Source organism: Melitaea cinxia, chromosome 11, assembly GCF_905220565.1.
Source record: "Melitaea cinxia chromosome 11, ilMelCinx1.1, whole genome shotgun sequence".
Classification (NCBI taxonomy): Eukaryota; Metazoa; Arthropoda; class Insecta; order Lepidoptera; family Nymphalidae; genus Melitaea; species Melitaea cinxia.
In genome coordinates, this window is record NC_059404.1 from 11404459 (window position 1) to 11427736 (window position 23278).

The window sequence follows — 23278 nt, forward strand, 5'->3', positions numbered from 1 at the left end:
TCGCATTCTGGCGTTCCCTTTAAACTATTTTACCATAACCCTTAACTGCTTCGCCTATAAACAACTATATGAAATGATAGCTATTTTCGTTTTGTGTCGGTGTTGCCGTATATGGGTCGATTTCATGAATCGAATTAAATTGCCACTTTTTCGCTTTTCAAAAATCCTCGTTTTATTAGTATCGGACAGCATATAATGTTTACAATTACAATTTTATGTACGGAATATTAAAAGTTATGCATGGTATTTGCTAAGTACCAAAATATTCAAGATACTTTGGGGTTGATGGAAAAGGGGTGTTGAGTTCCTCGTCCGCCATCGCAAAGGGAAGATCCTCCGACCAGATGGCTGTTGTGTCTGTGGGCTAACGCCCCGATGGTTGTTGTTGGGTTCTTGCATATATATATATATACAATCGCTCTGATAACTTTGATATCGCGATGTAATGCCGCCACAATACTATACTTCTTTTAACCAGACTATCAGACCAGGTCATATTCTTAGCGCACATATAAAAGTCGGCTTAGCTGTATGGCTATAGCAATAAAGAATATAGCCACCCCCTCTCTTCCCATGGGTGTCGTAAGAGGAGACTAAGAGATAACAAAGTTCCACTAGCACCTTGGAGCTTATAAAGCCGACCGATGGCGGGATAACCATCCAACTGCTGGCTTTGAAATACACAGGCCGAAGACGTCTTCGGTGCGATAAATGCAACCCGCCTGGACAGTGTGGTGACACACGGTGAGTTCACGCCATTTTTGGCGCAAACTTGTAGAGGTCTATGTCCAGCAGTGGAGTGCGATAGGCTGAAGTGAGTAACATATGGTGACATGTGATATAAATGTCAATCTTAGCACGTTCTATAGGATTAAATTTTGAAGAATTTGTCCACTTTACAGTCGTTATAATACTGTAAACACAGGCAACCATTTTTTTTTATTTCCCATACTGAGACTCAGACTGAGAATACTTCTTTTCATTGATTGTTTACTTTGTCATAACACTCTAATAATAGATGTATTTTTGTATGTTTTTCTATGTAATTGTATTTACGTTAGCAATGACATACATACCAATTATTTCCCTGGGGTGAACCAAAGTAATAATTCCGAATAAGTTGGACATCAACTATATAAGTGCTTGCGTAAATATAATTATATCACAGAACAGTAATTACGTTATACGTACGTAGTAAGCGATAATCTTAGTTGGTCCATGTTGGTATGATTCTAAGATAACATATTATTAATGAAGATTATAAAACAATAATTAAAAATAATATAAGTTATTTTTTTAATCCTATATCTGTTATCATTTTTTTTAAATATGGTTTTACTTTTTCCACTGGTATAAAAATATATCCTAATTTCACTCTATACTAATAATACCATATATATAGTGACTATGTTTATTCAATTTATTCCATTGGTTCTAGAAGTACCAACACATTATACCACTTATAACCTTCTATCATTTATAGGATTCTAAACATAAATAATATGATGATGGGCAAAGTAGAGGGCAAGCGATGCGTTGGAAGAAGGAAAAGTCCTGGTTGCGCAACATCCGCGAATGGATGAAGATTGCGTCGCGGTCGCCAGCGTGGAAAAGCTATTTCGCTTGGCGCGAGACCGCGAAATATTTGCTGAGCTGACGGCCAACCTCCAGTAGTGAAGAGGCACAAGAAGAAGAAGAAACACAAATTCCACAATTGTTTTCATCCCAACCACGAAATTACGGGTTCATATCCAGGAAGCCAAATTTTAAAGTGCCAATCTTTATATACAATTTATTTCGTTCTTTATTATAAACTTGTCGTGACCCTGCTTATTTTCTTCACATCTCAGAACACATTTATGAACATTTTATTTTCTTTTTGAAAGCAGAAAAGGCCTTACATAGGCCTTACATAGCCCTTAATATGGTTATTGTAGTACATAAGGGATAAAGTTACAAAGCCACATGAACACATTTCGTTAATTAACACATCTATTAATTTTCAGTCAAGAATCAGTTGAAGCGAGAATATTGTGTGATGTTTGAGCACAAATTCAATGCGGTCGGTAACGCAACCGTGTATCATGAAGTTAGTTTAGTATATATGCACTAAACTTGGTTACCGTTACATTTAAATGGATACATAAATCTCCATAATATCAATTATTGCAGTTAAAGCATTGTAGAGATGAAAAAGAGGAACTAATTAGTAGGAGCTTATAAGTAACTAGCTGACTCGGCAAACGTTGTCTTGCCGCTAAACGCTATTTAAAAATAGGGGTTTTTGGTAGAAGGGTAAAAATTTAGGGTTATATGTATTTTTCAACGCCAAATCATAATTTAAAAAAAAATAATTGATCTAAAGTGCTTCGAGCACTGGCTACCTAATTACCTACTCACCACAAGAAAAACTACATACTGCTCACTACAAAAAAAAAAAACTTTTCTACGGATGATCCATACCTATTTAATAAACAAACGGGCTTTAATTGTTTAAAAAATGTTGTAGAAGCTAAATTTAAGTAATGAACAAACTATAATTATCAATCAAAAAACTACAATTTTAAATACAATGTTCTCTTACTATGTTTGTCGTGTATTTGTTCTATTCTTCGTTATGCCTAGAAATTCGTCAATTTATAATCAAATACGAAGAAGGATTACGATTTATTAGTGTCCATGCATGTATGTACATATATGCATATGTTTGTATAATAATAATAATAACATAAATAAAAAATATAAATGAGATGCATATATGTATCTAATTTATATATTTTATAATTTCTATAATGTCGACAATACTGATTGTCCGGTAAAACTCGAATGAGTCTATATGACATTTTATTATTAGTAATTGTATTTTATATCCTTACATGTATCTTAATAAAATAAATAATTTAAATATTTTTTACTAAACGTAATCTAAAGTAATGGAAAAACGTAGGAATATATACACCCAATTATAACTGTTAGAGTTAGAGAAAATGAGTTAATTGTTGTTCATTAATTTTTTGTTTAGCAATATTGATAAGCGTTTTGTTGTTGTTGAGCGTTTAAATGTATGAATATTGTATTATGTAACTATGTTTAGTATTATACATTGATTTAATTATGTGTGATAAACTTGCGTTGTTGATTGCGCACTTTTACTGACATATTTTTCCTATACTACTTCTATTAAAAGTTGACCGGAAGAGATCACTATAAGCGATAAGGCCGCATTTGCATACATTACTTGTTTTTGTATCAAATTGTTCTAAAATGTATCTTCTTTTTTTGTATGCAATAAAGTTTAATAAATAACTTTTTGGGTTAAGGCTTCAAAACGTTTCCATACAATTCCAAAATAATAGAAAGAGGAACAGTGCTTCTGTACTTACGCTCTATAGGAATATGATCTCAACCCACAAGTAGGACATTTGATTCCTGCTAATAAACACAGCACTAAATAGTAAATAAAGTAGTAGTTCTACCTAATAACTACTTGAAGCAAAAGCCCGGACGAAGTTATTTTATCACCTAAGTTTGATTTCAATAGTGGAGCTACAAGTTTCAGAGCTATTGCAGTGAATCGTTTGAGTTTAACAAAGTTAATCTTTAGCTTATTTGCAGTTGCCTGCGTCGTGCGGATATCATCAAAGTGTTCGACGGAAGAGACACGAACGCGCCGACCATCGCTATGCTGTGCAACGAAATTACAGGTAAATAATTGTTATTTATTTCTTACATAGATAGTTACGATTCAGCCTGTAGCATCTCATTGCTGTACATAGACATCTTTCGCAAGTTTTTGCAGAATATTAATTTCCTTTTTTTTCAGTACTAAATTAAAAAGAAAATAACGATTATAATGAAATAACTTTATTGGTTTTTATCGCGGTTAATTAAGTATTTTAGATGCCCGACGATTCGGATACTTTATAGCAACTATGGCCATGAGAGGACATGTAATATAATCACAATAAAATTTCTGTTTCATGAATTTTCCAGCACTCTGAGAAAATTTATACTAATTTCTTTTGTCCCCTCGGTGAAATCACATAAAATTATCCTTCCTCTCGGCAAAATCGTACGAAATTGCCTTGCTTCCTTTCATGAAATTCTTGAACCATGACTTAGTAAATTTAGTAATTAAAAATAAAATTTTCTTTTCCTGTATTTTTCTATAATACAAACAGCTATACAGCCGGCTTTACATATATATATATATATATATATATATATATATATATATAAAGCCGTTACATATCGCAAAATCCTGTTCCTCTAAGCCACATCTTGCATTATCTTAGTATTTAAATGAGACGCATCTGACATCTGCAAATATAACAAATTACCGATGATTTTGACGATAACACTCACTGAAATCAGCCTATGTACTTATTACGAAAATTCTTACTAGCCGATTTATACACCATAAATTTTTAAGAATTAAATTTAAGAAAGAATTAAATTTAAAAAATAAAAATTAAAAAATAATTCAATTTTAATTCTTCCATGTTATGTTTTATGACATCATCATTCCAGCCTATTGCAGTCCACTGCTGGACATAGGCCTCCGCAAGTTCGCGCCAAAAATGCGAGAACTCCTGTGTCCACACAGGAGTTTTATGACATATTTGAATGAAATCTAGAAAATACAAGCGTTGAAGTACGTCTGATACTATATTAAAAATAAATATTTTTATAATTGAATTCTATTTCAAAATTTGATTTCTTAATTAGTTAACAACTTAACAATAAATGTAGTATAATCAAAAATACTTTGCAATAACTTTAGAATTGTTATCGTCAAGTTCAAAATGACATAATATATTTTATGTGAAGTTGCCGCCCCATAATTATGTTTACCTACTCAAGATCTGAAATCGGATTTTTCTTTGATCACACTTTTTGACCTTACTATTGTCTAAACGTTACCGTTACAATTTTGTAAGCCAATTATGGAAAAATATGAATCTATTATGGTAAGTCGATAATTTAAAAAGTGTAGTAAGATAATTTTAATTAGGAACATTTTTGAGTTATATTTCTTAATAACAATGATAAGAATGGTTTATATATGTCAGAAATAGTTTACCTTTAACACGAGGTATAAGCATTTGCCAAAACAACACAATTCTTAGTAAAGTGACTTGGAAACAAAACACTGAAAACAATATAAAAATACGTAAATCCTATTGACTATTCAACCAAAAGTATTAAAAAAGTGAATAGATATTATAAACGACTGTGTCATTATCGTCATACTCTAGGAAGGAACTTAGAACCGGAATAAATGTACCATAAAGAGTTACCGTCACGGGAGCTTCTAAAGGAAAGGAACAGCGCGGCAGCTAGACGATTTTTCATTGTGACATTTATTGAGTAGCTACCTATCTTCTATATAACAACATTCTGTACGGCACTCGAGGGAACAACGAACAAGCTTAATACAAACTATCGTACACAGTGGCGTATTCCAATCAATCAAACTCCTAGGCTAATCTTCAACGTTAGTAATTTTATACGTCATAATTAATTTGAACATACACGTATATCTAGATCCAAAATAAAAAGAAATAAACTATAATGTTACCGTCAAAAAATGTGTGTGTGTATTTTTTTAAAGATTTTTTTTTATTAATTAATTTATTTTTTATTTATTTATTTATGCATAAAAAAACTTAAAATTAACATTACAGTGAACCCAATGCGTTAGTTAAGTTGATCACAAATTCGACATCTATCTACAGATTTTTGTATACAAATAACATTAAATTCAACAAATAATTTAAACAATTCAGTAAAATCAGTTTAAAATAATAATAATAATTTTAAGTTTACCTAATTAAATAATCACACACAAAAAATTTATAAAATTCATAAAAACAAAGATTCAATAATAATAACATTAAATAATTATATTCGTCATTATATTTATATCCAAATGTATTAAGGGATAAGAAACTGTTCCAAATTAAAACGTTTCAACATTTAGGAATAATCCAAGAAAATCTTGAAAAGAAATTCTGGGACGTAAATATCTGTCAATTGACACTGGATCTGTGTGATGGATCGAGTCCCTTATCCTTCTCCCTAATAGGAAAAGGGGCTTCTGTCTGATCATGACACAATAAGTAGGCAATAAAAAACTTGTAGAAAACCTATTATTACCCATTGACGCAAAACTTAACGCAACTTGTCTTTCATACGTTGTGTTGTATTTGTGTCCGTCTTAACAATATATAGAAATAAAAACATTTTCAAAAATCTAAAAAATAATCTAAAGCTGCTGTTGCAAACAGAAAACGTATTCAAATACAAATAACTTTTATGAAGCATCGAGTTCTAATGCGCGTGCCATTTCATCGAATCCAATTTTATAGTATTTCCTTCAATACATATGAAATGAGTTATTCCTCGCAATACTTTGAAGAGCTATTTCATTGTATGTATCGATCGAACCAGCCGTCTGTACGTCACCTCAGTCGCAGTCCGCTTCTGAATGAGTAATGCTTCGTCGTACCATGGCTATATTCTACTTTTATTTCGTCAATTGTGAATATTGAACTTGAATGTTGAATAGGCTATTTCAGCTTTACCTGCGTTAATGTTTACTGCTTCACTCGTAAGGAAGCATAGCTAAATATTTTAATATCTAACGACTCAATCGGTAAACAAAATTTCGAACGTAAAAGGATTATTTTTAAATTGAAAGTGATCCATGAACATGATCTATAAAAACATGCAAATTCTTTAAGAGCTTATGATACAGCAAATGGTCGCCAATAAAGCTTTTTATTCCGTTATTATTTTTTCGGATTGTAATTTAGACTGAACAAAAATAGTAAGTAACTATATAGAGGTCATGAGTATGTACAAATAAATCCAATGCAAATAAGAACGAACCATCATCGTCGTCATCTTAGTTTTGAAACGATCGATCGAGCTCGATTTATTCAACTTTCGATTTTTCTCCGCTTTCAGCCACTTCCTATATCGTCACAGTAGGTGGACCTGCTGGATATTCCAATACTAATACTAGAGACATACATCACATTTTTAAATAATAAACATTCATATTCGAGACAAAAGTTGTTTATTATTCCTAATCTCGTTAAACTAAATGAACTATAATAACTTGTCTTCTCTATCCGACATTAATCTCGTCTAAGACGACATAAGTCTCGCAAATGTACGAAACAAGTTTAAAAGGACTAAAAGTACCTTACTAATAAAACGGGGTAACACATTCTACAAATAAATATACATGCCATACCAACATCTGATTATAATACTAAGAGGTTATGTCTTATATAAATATGAAACATTTGTTAAAGACTAATTTGTGTTTAACAAATATCATTAATTTGTCGCCGTGACGTCTAAATTAGAATATAAATATGATACATATTAACTAAATAAGGTGATATGCATAATTTTTTACCAATCAAACTACTAACAAGAACTTCACACAATAATCGGGTAGTTTATGCGTGAGAAATTTATAAAAAAATTATCTTTTTATACTAATAAAATACACCTTCTATATGAAAGTAAATACCTAATAAGTAAGAAAATTTGATTAAGCTTAGCTCTCTCATTCTTTCATGCCCTTTTCATATCAGCTTAAATTTAATATAACTTCGTAAAATTTTCTTTATACAAGGATCAGAAATTCTAGTCATTACAGAATTAGCTGTACCACATGGCTTAACCAACTTAAATCTAAAACCCCTAGAGGTTTCTTTATATCCTATATGTGGTTGGCTCTTCAGCTACCTACTTATCAAAGAATTTTGTAGTATTTGTAATTCTAACTATTCAAACTTTAGACACTCTCAAGGTCATAATATTAATAGGTAAAAAATAGGTTAGGTATTAACCTACCTATACACATGAAAGATAAATTATTTATTTATCTACCTTTACTGTTGTTATACGACTAACCTAAGGTAAACAAAAGCCGAACGGTCTAATTGAGTTAGAACATGCCTAGATTCCATTGAGACCGCCTTTTGTTTACTTTACCAAAGTGCCCGATCGCCGTTTCGTATTTGCTTCTATCTTAGGAGTGTAAAAGAGCATTTTATTGGTCAGAAATCTTACCTCTCGGTCAGAAATCGAATGTTGGTGAACTGAAGTACATATTTATCAAATAAACTGTTTGGTTAGGAAAATACACAAGAGGTGCTAATGTTATAAGAGTTAAAAACAAGTATGTTTTAATTTTAATATGTGTAATATTTAAAGCTGCTGTTAATTTATTCATACGTTGATAAAAACTAATTAAAATGGCCTTTGGTTGTGTACATCTATATGAATAGGTTTGTACTTGTTAAACGGTTGCAAAAAATCGATATCGATTTTCTTCAAATAACTCATTCTTAACTAATATGTATATATACATCATACATATAATAAATATATACATCTATACATATAATAAATATAGTTTTTAGAATTTTTGTCTGTCTATATAGACTTCTTGTGTGTCCGGGGTAAACTCAAAAAGTACTGCATGGATTTACTTCAAATTTGGCACGAATATTATTAAGAAGTCGGGTCAACATATAGGCTCATATTATCAAGCTATTACCTACGGGAAACGAGCAGTGAACCTTTATTTCTTCAACGCATTCTGTAACAACGTGTAATCTAACGACGCATATTTGAATGTTGTTGTCATTATGTTAATAACCATGCTATAAGTTAGCTTCACACCATAAATAAAGACATTCTGTAGTATATTTAGTATCAGCATTGTACCCGTGCGAAGCCGGGGCAGGTCGCAAGTATCTAACTAAATTAAAACATGACTTGTAACATAAACATTCTAATCGAATTAAATTAAAAGTTACTTAAGAAAATCTTAAATTAATAAACACTGAAAAAACCATGGACAGAAATTAATTAACATATCCATCCATCCATCCATTAGCCTTTAACAGTCCACTGCTGGACATAGGCCTCCCCCAATGTTTGCCACTCGGTCCGATCCTGCGCCCTCTGAATTCAGCGGCTTCCCAGTGTCTTCTTAAGGTTGTCAGCTCACCAGGTTGGATGGCGGCCTGTGATCCTTTTGCCGAGACATGATCACCATTCGAAAACCTTCCTTCCCCATCGGTTTCTCCTTGCAAAATTAAAAAAACCTGCTCATGACACTTCAGCTTGCATATTTATGGAAATATGTCTGTGCCCATCGTTCGTCTACGAATTTCATCATCAGCTCACGCCATTACTCGCACCTTGAGCCTGTGGAAAGGGTAAACAACATATAAAAAATAAGAAAATCTAAGGGACTAAAAAGTATATAAAACTTGTATAATACGTATAAAAAATAAATGTAAAAGTTTTTACTATCCATTTTCTAACTAAATGTAGACCTATTAAAAGTTTAAACGAATTGGGTTTATTTCTTTTGAACTCATTTCACAAACGAGGTACTAAAGAAATAAAGTAAAAATATTTCAGTACCTACTTACGGAATAACTAGCAAAGAAGCAGATTTGACCTGATGTTAATTGATCTGTTCAGTGAAGCGGCAAAAGTATTTCTCACCAAGATATTGAAGGCAAGTAATGCCACCCACACTCTTGTCTAAAGGGTATTAACACTATAATCAATAGGAACATGGTATTCTAATTTACTACGAGTTATTTGGCCAAAAGGTGTGGCTAAGCCGAGTGAAAACGATGAGTCACTATTTATTATCACGACTAAAATATAGTTATTTTTAAATGGTACCACAATAAATAATGATATTTAACTTGACAAAAAAATATTAATCCCCAACAATGATCACCGATATTGTCCAGTTACAATGTTTTCTTTAACAATATTTTACGTAAAACGCATATAGTACGTTGTTAAGCCTCTTAAATTACTTCTAAACAAACCCTGTTCAATTTCGTTTCTTACTTGCTATGTAATATCGGAACAAACATTCAGGTGGATAAAAAGTACCAAAAAAAACACATTTTGACTTCTATTTTCCTCATCTCATGCATCCTATACATATATAAATATCTTATATTGATTAATTATAAAGGACGAAGTAGTATAAGAGATAGCTTATACCAATTTCGTCACTTACTAATTGCAAACCATCCAAGTTTAGGTCGATACTTAGATATTTATTAAACTTACGATATTCGAAGATAAATCTGATACATAACTTCTGAAGACGCAAGAAATTGCTAAGTACTTTTTCTGTTATATATCAATCTGCGTAGTCTAATAGTGATAAAAAAGTAAACTTTAGTTCAGTAAAAATACTTTAGTCTTAGTTGGCAGGAATAATTTCCTTCCTTGAATTAACCAGTAATTAATAAGTCGTCTTAATTGTAAAAATTCTGATTTTTTTTATTTTAATAAAGCCCTATAATATTTATTCTTCATATAAAAGTACTTTATATAGTACCTTTTTGATATAAACAAAATTCAAATGACTAGAAATTTCTTTTAAACTAAATCCTTTTTTAGACTTTTGACGACTACGGATATGAATTGGAACTAAATATACCTATAACTGCAAGTTAACAGCACAGTAGCGATAAAGAAAAAAAAATCAAAAAGAAGTTTTTATATCAGACGAAAATGAAAACAAGGTCTAAAACGAGGAAGGATTTATATTTTAGAAACTGGGAGACTCATGATTAAATAGGAGCTGTACACCATTAAACAAACGCATACTTTTTAGTTTATTTCATCTGTAGCGATTATATAACGATTTTTGTAAGATTACAGAAATTGTAATCGATAGAACGTAATTTAAATTTTTGTTTAACAGCATTCGGTTGAGCAAATAATGATTTCCTCTATTAACCACGTAGCTGGGGCGTTTTAATTTTATTTGCCGAAGGGGAGCATGTTTGTCAAACAATACACTTAAAATTCTATTAAAACTTGAATGTTTTTTATGTTTTCTGTGTATTTCCCGCCTTATTAAAAAAACCATCACATGCAATATTATTTTTGAAACCATACACCGCAGAAAGAAATTTTAACCGAAGGTTGAAATTAAAGTGACGTCACTTTAAATCCAATATGGTGGACTTTTAAAATATGGATATCAAAAAGTGTATACTTTTTAAAAAAACAAGCTTTATTTAAATGTGCTAAAAAGAATAAAATTAACTTTTCTTTTAAAACTTTTACTATCAACATACACAGCCATTACACTATTTATATGATATAAAAGATTGTCGTGAGATTTACGAATGTAGATAAACATGTAAATTAAATAACTTGATCTGAGTGTTTTAATTTTTTAAGCTAAGTAGATACGCGTACCTACTTCAATCTCGTGATTGTGTTGTTAGCTTTACAACTTACCTACTTTCATTATACATAAAGTTGTAAAGTAGAACATGTAGATGTTCTACTTTACAATATTAATTTATCTTATGCTTAAAATACTGAAAACGTTTCATTATTGTAGATGCACTGAACTGAATCATCATTAAAGTATAATTTTCAATTGCCATTCAACCAATTACGAGTAGATTAATTTTGACGAAAAAAAATTGTGTTACATATGACGAAATTAATATAAAATCATTACCATGAGATCATTATAAAATGTACCGAAATATATTTTTTTAAATTTGTCAAAAGTAGACAAACGATTAAAAATTGCTTTTAACATAATCATAACTATATTTGTTTTATTTATATTGGCACCAGTTTATGTGATTCGATTTCGGTGTCGACTTGCCTTCGAATTACGATTTGGGATTTCTGCAATTTTTAGATCACTGCTATTCCTGCTATTTCGACCATGCTTTAATAGTGAAAGACTATTCCACTCTCTCAAACGTAAAAGTGTGAAGAGGCAATTCGTATTAAATAAAGTGAACTTGACCAGAACACGACGACCAATTAATTCACACACCAAAAGCATTACCATCGTTGCCTTTTAGTTTATTCGTCAACCAACAGCCTAACTTTTTACAAATAAATAAATAAATCATTTATTTCTTTCACTCAACTACACGTAAAATTAAAAAAAAAAAAACTATATAAATATACAAATATGGAGGCAAATAATGAATTAACAAATACACTTTTTTACACTACGTTAACGTGTGTTATAATGCTCGAAAATGGATCTCACTCAGCATTTTACCCCAAGTTATTACTTGCGACTCTAATTTTTCTATTATATTTTTAATTGTATTTCCGTTAAATTAAATCTCGCAGGTTACGAAGTTCTGTCGACGGGACCATCTCTCCTGCTACAGTTCACTGCAAACTCCGTGTCACCGGGCCAAGGGTTTGCTGCCACGTACCACTTCCAACCACCGCCCGACTCCACTGCAGCGGGTAATCATACAACGCCTATGAATGCATTATGCAAATATACTAGATACTATAAACTTGAATGTGTTTATACATGGAATATATGTATCGCGCGAAAATATTCGACCCGTTTGAAATTAAACTTGATATGAATATGTTTAACAATCTCCTATCCGAATTAATAAATTTCAGCAGGTAGGTACTACCTGAATCTCAATCTATATAGGAACAATGGCGGTATAGACCAAGTAACATTAAAGTCGTAAAGCAGAATGTAAAGTATATTAAATGACTGACAATGCTTTGCTTTGCGGTGGACCGGATGGTCTGTTCATTAAAACATATACTTTTGCAAAAAAGGTCCTCTTACAATAAAACGAAATACGTTCCAAGATTTATATCCCACAATTTAATTATTACAACTCGTATTGTGTTTCGAGTACATGCATAACAGCTGAGCATAATCATCTTATAAATACGAACCCAGTAAATAAGATATGACGCTGGCGGTCTTCCAGTCAGCTTAGAGTTCCCCTAACAACTTATAACTTGACTATACATATTTAAACAGTGCCAATAAGTCTTAAGTCTCTAATAAATTATCACCGCGATAAATGATCGGTGGGTATTAATTTGTTACTGTTAATCATCGAGGTACCTACCTTGATTAAACTTGAAGGTTAATTATACGTTTTCGTTGGAAAATATTTTTACTTCTGCTCATTTATTGAAAATTTAAATGAAATTGTTTGAAATCAAGTAAGTAATATTAATGAATACAACGAACTAAGTGTATCTATCAAATTTACATATTAATGTATTTACGCAAGTCTTTGTTTAAAATAAATAGATATAAGTAGAAAACATACTTATACGTATTATTCTGTAAAAATAATATATGTGTACCTAATAAAGTCTTGTAACAGACAGACGGACAGCTGAGTTTGTATATAAGTATTCGCCATTTTAGAATATCTGTTAATCAGTTTGTTTGAACACACTACTAAAGCACTACATTCATTATAAATATGTAAAGGATATTATGATCGTTAAGCATATCGCTTTATATTGTATTAATTAATTTAACCATTAAAATTTTAATGTTATGAAATTTTTCACACCATGCCACAATTCAGCCATGCCTGTTTAAAATAATTATGTTTGCCCGCAAACGAAAAAAAAAACAACTTTAATTTCATCGACCAGTAATACAATGTAGGTAGACGAAAATATTATCAAGTAAATACGCATTATTAGATAGAACTTAAAAAGTATGTACTTTATCTGATATCGACTAAATTTAAATAGGACCTTTTGACGAGCATCGCCTTTCGTTTAAAAAAAGAATCATGGAAATCGATCCACCCAGTAAGAAATTTTGTAAAAAAATACAGTATACTTAAAAGTTAAAATAGCGCCATCTGTTAATATTGTCAAAAACCATCTCGTCACGAGTTCTGCTGAAAGTATTTTTCTTCTGTGTATAAATTAGTATTATCTACACATTTCGCTAGATGGCACTGTTACTAATATTACTATTTAATTTTTAGATTCGGACCGTCTCTTGAAGCTAAGCTTCGGAAAAGCATTTGAATCTCTGGGGCCTGAAGTTAGCGCCACAAGTAAGTAATTACTTTTTATATAATAATTTTAAATATATACAAAATATATAACAAAGTAATAATATAATTTTAAATATATACAAAATATATATTTTAAATATATAACAAAGATAACCTCTAGTAAAAATTTCAAGTTTAAAAAACTTAAATTGAACAATTTACACTTTAAGTAGGTGTTAATATTTTATCCTATAAGAAGATACTCTACTATTCTTGTGGATATTTTTAGTTTACCTTTTTTAAAACGGAAGAAATTTTAAAAGTAGATTGCTTTACACGTAAGTTTTTGTAATGTCTCGTAAAACATGAAAGCACATAACATGGAGCATAGCTATGCTCCATGGCACATAATATGCGTGATAGAAACATGACAGTGTTTTCACTGTCATGTTTCAGACAGCAGAAATTGCTGAAATGAAAACTGGTACTGCCTATATTGTTAAACCTATCAAGTTTGGGTTATTGTTTTATACATTATATACAAATTTTATTATTATTACATAAATTTTTAATTTTGTTTGTTTAAACTTTGTCATGTATGAAGTTCTGTAACTATAAACGTTAATTGATGCAAAAAAGACTTATTTATTAAAGTATAAAAATATAATATAAATTAAGATGTACTTTTGGGCAAACAAACTCATGAGCTTCAGTAAGAACTTATTTAAAGCTTAGTTGACTGTTTTTTTTTTAAGCCGTCCAAACAAAGGGAATACTCAACCAACAACAGTAATTAACGCTTTTAACATCACAATAGCATTTCATTTGATACTTGAAAAAATAGTTATGTTAAAAATAAATGAACAAAAAATCAATTGTTTCCGTTACCGCTTAATTGGTATCAATTTCACGAATTGAAAACGATTTTGAGGGGTTTTCGTATAACGATTAATGCGGAATAGATATTACGTAGCAGAAAATAAAAACAATGATTTTTGTCTGTAATTTTTTCCTTTTTTTTACCAACTTCCAATAAAGTATTATAGGAGAATCTCAATTCGATTGTATTTTATTCTTTTTTATGTAGGTATGTTACCTCAGAGCTTTTAACTGGGTGGACCGATTTCACTGTTTTTTTTTTAATCATACTTATAATATAATAAACATTGATGTTGTTCTGAAAATTTATTATAAAGGCTGTAGTGAGTTTAATCTGTAAGGTGGATTTAAAAATGGCGCGTCATAAATTTTTTATAAAATTGTGTTAGGTATAATAGTAAAAATCCTAATACGAATAAGTATCTACTGATAAACTTGTTTGTTATTCTCAGTATTTAAAATCACTTTGAAATTATTACATTTTTTCGATATTACGCTATTTATGATGTAACAGAATATGTTGACTATACTTACATTGATTATTTAAAAAAAAATCTAAATACGTTGTTTGCGATTTCGTTATGACTAATAATTCTATTAAGTATTGTATAAAGTTAATACAATAAGCTAACTATAATTAAGTGAACTATAATATCTATAGACAAATGCGAGATATTAAGAAGATTATTAAAAGCTAATAAGTAAGGTCAATCCAATTGTAAGTTGACCGATTAGTGGTTACGTAGAAAAGTTAATTTTATATCGGTTTATAACAACTTAAGCATGTTAAAGGTCATAAAAGCAAGAATATTTAAGGTATAAATTATTTCAAACATTCCTAAAATTCAAACAAAATCTCGAATAAATATATTTCCACTCCAAATTTATCTCAAGTGTTTTATATGTCGATCAAATATATAGTTAAGGTACACGTAAGTTGGTAACAAAAAGGTACAATTGATGAAGCTAGTATGATTGACGAGTGGCATTGTGGAAATTGCTATAAGTTCGATCTATACTTTCGATCTCCGTCCGTTACAAATATTTCTATAGAGGTGTCTACAGACGTACCCATATATACGAGACATTGACGTAGTAAATTTCCGGACCTCCGACAGTGGATCCAGTTCTAGTTCCCTTGTAAATGAAACATCTACTTATATTATTATTTTTTATATCTTACTATCTGACCTGACCTACGTTGGTTATCTTGCAAACTGGCGAACGCGCCAAGTGTATCGCTTCACCCTGTAATATCCCACTACTGGGCATAGGCCTCTTTCCCCATGTAGGAGAAGGATCTTAAAGCTAATCTGGAAGCTTAATCCACCACGCTGCTCCAATGCGGGTTGGCGGATGTATTCCCTACTATGAGTAACGATCGCTATCAGGTGTACATGACAACAACCGGGACCAACGGCTTAACGTGCTCTCCGAGGCGCGTCAAGTGTAAATTAAAAATAATTGTGTTTGCTCACAAACGAAAAAAAAACCGACTTCAATTACATCGACGAGTAATTCAACGCAGATCGACGAAAAAATAGTCAAGTAACTACGCGTTATGAAAGATTACTCAAAAAGTAGTTATCAGATCTCGATAAAATTTATATGTGACCACATGATAAAGATCAGCTTTCGATTAAATTAAAAATTATTAAAATCGCAACACCTACTAAAAAGTTATTGCGGATTTTCGAGAGTTTCCCTCGATTTCTCTGGGATCCCATCATCAGATCCTAGTTTTCTATCATGTTACCAAACTAGGGATATTCCTTTCCAACAAAAAAAAGCATTATCAAAATCGGTACATCCAGTAGAAAGTTATGCGGTATAATACAACGTAGATCGACGAAAAAAGCGTCAAGTAAAAACGCATTATTAGATATAGCTCGAAAAGTTATAGTTAGATCTCAAATAAATTTAAATGAGACCAAATGATACATACCACCTTTCGATTAAAAGAAAATTTGTCGAAATCGCTCCACCCAGTCAAAAGTTCTGAAGTAACATACATTAAAAAAATACAGTCGAATTGAGAACCTCCTCCTTTTTTGGAAGTCGGTTAAAAATTATATATATTAATTTTTATCACTTAGTTTTAAAACTTGCAAGATCTGTGCGGAAGGACGGGATCCCTTGGAATTGCGGAATCCCGCTTTCCGGGATAGCAATCCCTATGTATGTTACAGTAAAATTCAACACTAAGCAAATCCTTTAAGTCGAATAAATTTTTCAAACCTACGTAAAAACTCTTGAACAAACAATCGTTTTTGTATTTTGTATTCGTTTCCTTTAAAGTAGGATTTTTATTTATGCGACGTAAACGAACGGTACTTCACGAGCCTTCACGCAAGAATAAACCTATTTGCTCTTTCATACTATGTTTTTCGCATATCGATACGTAACATAATGTTACTTTCCGTTTATATGTATTTATATCAAACTTTTGCCTATATTTGGGAATGGTGAATTTCATCTTGTTTTTTTTTTCTAGAAATAGAACCGTGAGAGTGGAACAAACAATATTTACCGAAGAACAAAAGAACAATATGCAAAATCGACAAATTTCTAATGATATTTCAACAATCATTTCACATTCTAATTATGCTTATGTTAAAATATGTAAAAATTTTGTTTTTGGTGTCGTTGATTGAGGTAGGTACTTGTCATAATCGAAGTTTTTATTTGATGCGGTTTTAGTATAATAATATGATACCAAGTTATTATCAAAACGTACTTAGTTATAATCTAGTAATTTGGATTAGATATTTTATTCAAAGTCATATAGTCACATTTTAAGTATAAACGAAAACATTATCTACATTTTTTCATTATCATTGTTTTATAGTTGCTTAACTACGTCATAGGCGATTTTGAATAAACAAAATACGTATAAAACATACTCGATAGGTGACAAACCTTTCCAATCATTTAGACTACAAACTAGGCAAATTATACTGAATAGAGAGAGAGATTCATTGAATTAGCACTGTATAATTGTACAACTTCAATACAGAGAAAAAGGGACAAAAACTCGAATTATCCTAACCAGCTATATACTCCAAGAATAACCTGAAGATATCAGGAGGCGAAACTCGAAAAAAAAATTGCCAGAGAATTCGTCGATGACGGTATCTGATGAAATACGATTAATATTATTACATATATCACAATTTCATAAATATGAAGTTGCTCTTCACCTAAACATTGGATTTTTCCTGAATGATTTATGTCACAGCGTATTACAAACTAATGTTAGTAAATTTTCCGCTTCCTTGTCATACTCGTACATTATTCATAAGATAATAAATTTAAAATCTATTTTACTAATATATCGTGTATCAAAAATGTTCGAATTTCAAATTGTAATGAATTATTTTCCAGTACACATGCATTCGAGTAAAATAGTGTTGTAGAATAAAACATCAGACTAGCTGCTAAATAAATAATCAAACAAGTTGCAGCAATCCTTGCATTAAATATGCCTGGGCAAGCTCGCGAAATAGGTTACGAAAGAATTCTATCTTAATAAGAACTTGGCTTACGAAAATGCGAATTATCTAAAGAATATTCATTATGGAAAGGGATGAATGATATTGTAACGGAATGGTAGTAATAAATAATCCATTAGGAACATCTTCGGAGACATTTATTATTGTAATTTTCTTAAGAACTTAATAGCACACAGTTTGACTGTTAAAAACTTTCTGTATTTTCGTGAACCTTCCACATTTCGATTAAGTGTAGGTACTTAAATCTGCCCTTGCTCATAATATTTAGAAATCTTTGCAAGCGTTCATGTTTTTATTGCTTTTCATTATACAAATGAGTGGTTACAGAATTAAGTATAGAAATAAATTTCAAATTTTAACCGACTTCCAAAAAAGGAGGAGGTTCTCAATTCGACTGTATTTTTTTTTTAATGTATGTTACATCAGAACTTATGACCGTGTGGACCGATTTCGACAATTTTTTTAAACAAACAAAAAAATAATAAATAAATAAAAAAAAAACTTTCTACTGGATGTACCGATTTTGATAATTCTTTTTTTGTTAGAAAGGGGATATCCCAAGTTTAGTACCATGATAAGGAAACTAGGATCTGATGATAGGATCTCAGAGAAATCGAGGGAACTTCTTGAAAATCCGCAATAACTTTTTACTGGGTGTACCGATTTTAATAATTTTTAATTTAATCGAAAGCTGATGTTTGTCATGTGGTCACATATAAATTTTATTGAGATCTGATAACTACTTTTTGAGTAATCTTTGATAACGTGTAGTTACTTGACTATTTTTTCGTCGATCTACGTTGTATTACTCGTCGATGTAATTGAAGTCGGTTTTTTTTCGTTTGCGAGCAAACACAATTATCAATGTAATGTTTACCTGTAGGTATTATATATATATATATATATATATATATTTATATATATATATATATATATATATATAATATTTATTATATCTTCGATAGTATAAAAGTTATTCCTTTTCGTTATTATTTTTCCTTTGTAGGTATTTTAATCAAAAACTACAGATACTTATATTATCTTATCGCCTTTTTATATTAACAATTAAACTTTAAATACATGCAAACATAAAGTGTCTACCAACACGCCCTAAGGCTACCTTATTGCAACGGACCAATGGCTAGCATATATAGCATATATATAGAGCTATGCAGGCTGAAGTCATTGCAACAAACTGCGATGGAACGGACAGCGTTATCTCGAAAACTTACATAAACTAGTGCCAATTGATAAACGGCGACTTTCAAAACTTGGCAGTGATTTTGAAACTGAAATTTTCAACTCTGTATCGTATTAAAAGTATTCTCAGTTTAATCCCGGTTCATAACTCAACGTCGCTTACAAAGAAGAGCGCTTTATGAATGATTTCGTTCTACCTCTATACCTAGTACTTTTTTTTCTTCATGAATGACAAATTGCACAATTACATAGACGAAAACATTAATGTTGCAATTAGAAAGTATTATAATTGTATGCTGAATTTACACTTACATTTTTGTTTTCGAAAATTATCTCAATCGTAATATTTTACGAACTGAACAAAAATATCTTTTTTTCTTCAATATTTGTAATTAAAAATACAAATTACACAAATTCAAACTATGTATTATCTTGCTTTTATAAACAAAGATACTAATTCTATCTTCTTCCTAAGAAAGGTTTCATAGAATTACTTTTAAAGGTACATTCAGAAACTCCATTATCTCCCTTATCCTATACAAACAAGATATCCAAGTGTGACGTTTCCTATACAGTAGTTTCCACGATTTCGTGTTTATCTTTCTATTTCGTCCAGTATTGTTATTGGTCTATCTCTAGTTTGCCCAGCGAGCCGTTAGCGACCAGACTCCAACAGTAAAACCTTTAAAACGACTTTGCAATTTCACGAATGATTACGTCGCACCGACTGTTTGTCCGTAGAGTAAGTTGGAATATTTGTTTTGTTCTGTTCTGTTTTTAAAACAAATATTTGTTAAGTTAAATCTAAAATAGAATAAAAACTTTTTATTTGTCTATTTCGTTCACTTGTGTTTAATTTTACAATTCCAACCAACATTTGTTTTATGCATTTAAAACTATAGTTTTTAGGACGTAATTATTTTTAAATTTAGTTATTATTAATTTAATTTAAAGTAAATGAATAAAAATATTTTTGCAATGTTAGTTCTAATATAATGTCTTAATATTCCATCATATCTCTAAATATTCCATTACGCGTTAGATTATGGTCTTGAGCCGAATTAGATTGGACAAATGGAATACATCAATAACTTATAGAAAAATGTCTGTGATGTGGATTACCTCATAATAGAAGAGAAGCTAATAAACGTTTCATCTTTTAATACTATATTATATGTTTGGTATAAAACTCTTTTGGTTTTAATTACGTTTAGAAAGTTAGTTAAGTTTAGTGCCTCGAAGAGCACGTTAAGCTGTCGGTCCCGGTTGTTATCATGTACACTTGATAGCGATCGTTACTTATAGCAGGGAATATAATTATATTTGTAAATGTGTGTGTGTGTATGTATATGCCTGCGTCTGTGTGTGTTTGTGTGTGTGTGTGTGTGTGTGTGTGTGTGCGCGTGTGTGTTACAAAAGTGATACATTGTAAATATTCGACTTCTTTCGCATTCCTACTATGTTTAGCTGTTAGGTAAATTAAAAGTAAAACAAATACACACACTAAATTGCCTGTTTTACACTTTAATGGCATGTTTACAATATATCTTCCTAAAAGTCCCTTTTTAAAATGTCACCTTAAAAGAAATATCGAAAAAATTTGAATGTATATGAAACCAAAACAGTCAAAAAATAATTTCGATAGTTTCAACGATTGGAATCTTTGCATTTATAAACCAGGATTTCGAACTAATGAACCCAAGTGGATAGTTACCCACCGATGAGCACGACGGAGCAATTAGGCGAACTCTCAATAGAAGAGCCCTAACGAGGCAACGAGACTGCTTATAAAAGGTTTACCTTACAAATGGAATGGTGTTACAGATTTTCGCTGACTAAGAAGCTTGGGTTTTAATTAAATTCCAAATTGAATGTAACATAAGCTCGTTACGAGATTGGGGTTATGTGTTGGTAAGTTGCTGTTCACCTTGTTGTCTTGCACTATTCTTTTTACTTAATGCCTAAAAAGGAGGTTAATGATTTAAAATTTTATATTTTTATTATATTTATTTATACACTCTTTCTGTAATCTAATGTATGTAATCGTTATGTACTTATATAATCAAGAAATATAATAATTGTTTAGTAAATAGTAGTACATATCAAAAATACTTGTCAACTTTGATCGCTGTTATAATATACATAAATATGTTATAATATATACCTAGATTATTAGGTATTAAAAATAAATAAATATATAACATTTACCTCCTTAGTTTCCTACATAAAAAATGAACCTAATGAATGATTAAATGAAAACTATAAAATTTCGTGTAGTTAATGATTAGACGATAATGCCTATTTCATCACATGTTAATCTTCTTTTCAATATTAATGTGCCATGCAAATATTAATGAAAACATTTCCCAAATACATGCAATCAATTGCACGCAGCATGAAATAATAAATAGTATTTATAATTTTATAACATAATTCAAATTAACAACTATTCTAATCAACTGTTTCAGAAACTACTTTTCAATCACGGCTTTGGTGTTCTGTGGGAACGAATTAAACAGTGATCTACAACCATCAGTATATACGCGCTCATAGTGTTTTATTGACCATGAATTTTATCGCTGCATGTTTTCACTGAAATACTATACCGGATAATCTGAATTGCATTTTCACAAGTTAAAATTAAAATGTATTCTTAACAAACGTAATGAACCGGTCGCCGAAACTGTAAAATAACAAGGCTTAATGAGCCCGTATTTATATTTATAAATCAGTTTACAGAGGATTTTATTACACTAAATCATAGAAAGAAAGATTATTATAAGAAATTTTAAATAAGACAAAACAACTAAAGAAAAAAAAAAGACTGATATAAGGTGGTTTAATCTATTAATTTTTTTAAGAGTAATAGCGGAATCTCTCGCTGATTTTCTTTTCTATTGATTCGATAACTTCACTTTTAACTGTAATTAATTCATTTAAGCATTTTGTTCCTTGGAAATTATATAATAAATTAAAGTAAAGTAAAGTAATTGAAGTGAAACTTCTTTAGGCGCATGAGGGTAAAAGTTTTACGGATGAAACGCAATAATAATAATAATATGAGCGTTACGAAGATGTGCAACATTTTTTCGAACAACAGAGCCACCTAGCGTGTACTATAGAAACAGCAACGGTTATTACATTAATATCGATAGTATTACATTGCAAACAACTAGATGGCGCTGGAACGGAAATCTTAAAGCTTTAGATTTGTTTAAATATAAACGAGACTAAAAAATTTGTTTGCCAAAGAAGTTTCACTTCTGACATGTGAACTTTGTACGCACGCACTTTTTTTTATTTTACTTCGTCTCACTATTTAGTCTAAGCAATTTTATTGCAGTGGCTGTGTTTCTGTGGTGAGTAAAGTAGCCAGAGCTCCTGGGGTCGGTCGCGCTTGTAATTTTCCTGGCGTTGTAGGCATTCGTAGGCTACGGTATTCGCTTATCATAAAGCGATCCGTAATCTTGTTAGTCACCATAGTGGTATGAAAAAACTTCACTTTTTTTTAATTATCCGCAAACTTGAAGTAGCGGGTTGAATTAAACTAAAACCGATATTCACATTTGCTACATTTTCATTTGTCTTCAAACAATCAAATTACTCTGTGAATAAGTAATAAACAATGTATAAATTTTTATTACCTGATAACAAGTCTATTAAAATAAAAACAATTGTTTCAAGACAAAATTATAAATTAAATTTTAATATCATTTTGAAGACAATATTAAAATTACATTATTAACAATATATTTTAATATAAAAATAATTTCGTATATATGAAGTAACATTTACTTAATTTTAAATTCACTTGAAAATGCACATCAAAATTATGTT

The 23278-nt window shown here is 30.6% G+C and overlaps 1 protein-coding gene across 1 annotated transcript in view; it reads left to right on the forward strand.

Moving 5' to 3' along the window:
- The window catches only part of LOC123657608 (suppressor of lurcher protein 1), a 252203-nt gene that overhangs the window by 172928 nt on the left and 55997 nt on the right, over positions 1-23278 (forward strand). Inside the window, exons 7-9 of the mRNA XM_045593131.1 lie at positions 3616-3704; positions 12190-12312; positions 13839-13910. Coding sequence (XP_045449087.1) covers positions 3616-3704; positions 12190-12312; positions 13839-13910 — 284 coding nt within the window. The remainder of the gene's footprint in view (positions 1-3615; positions 3705-12189; positions 12313-13838; positions 13911-23278) is intronic.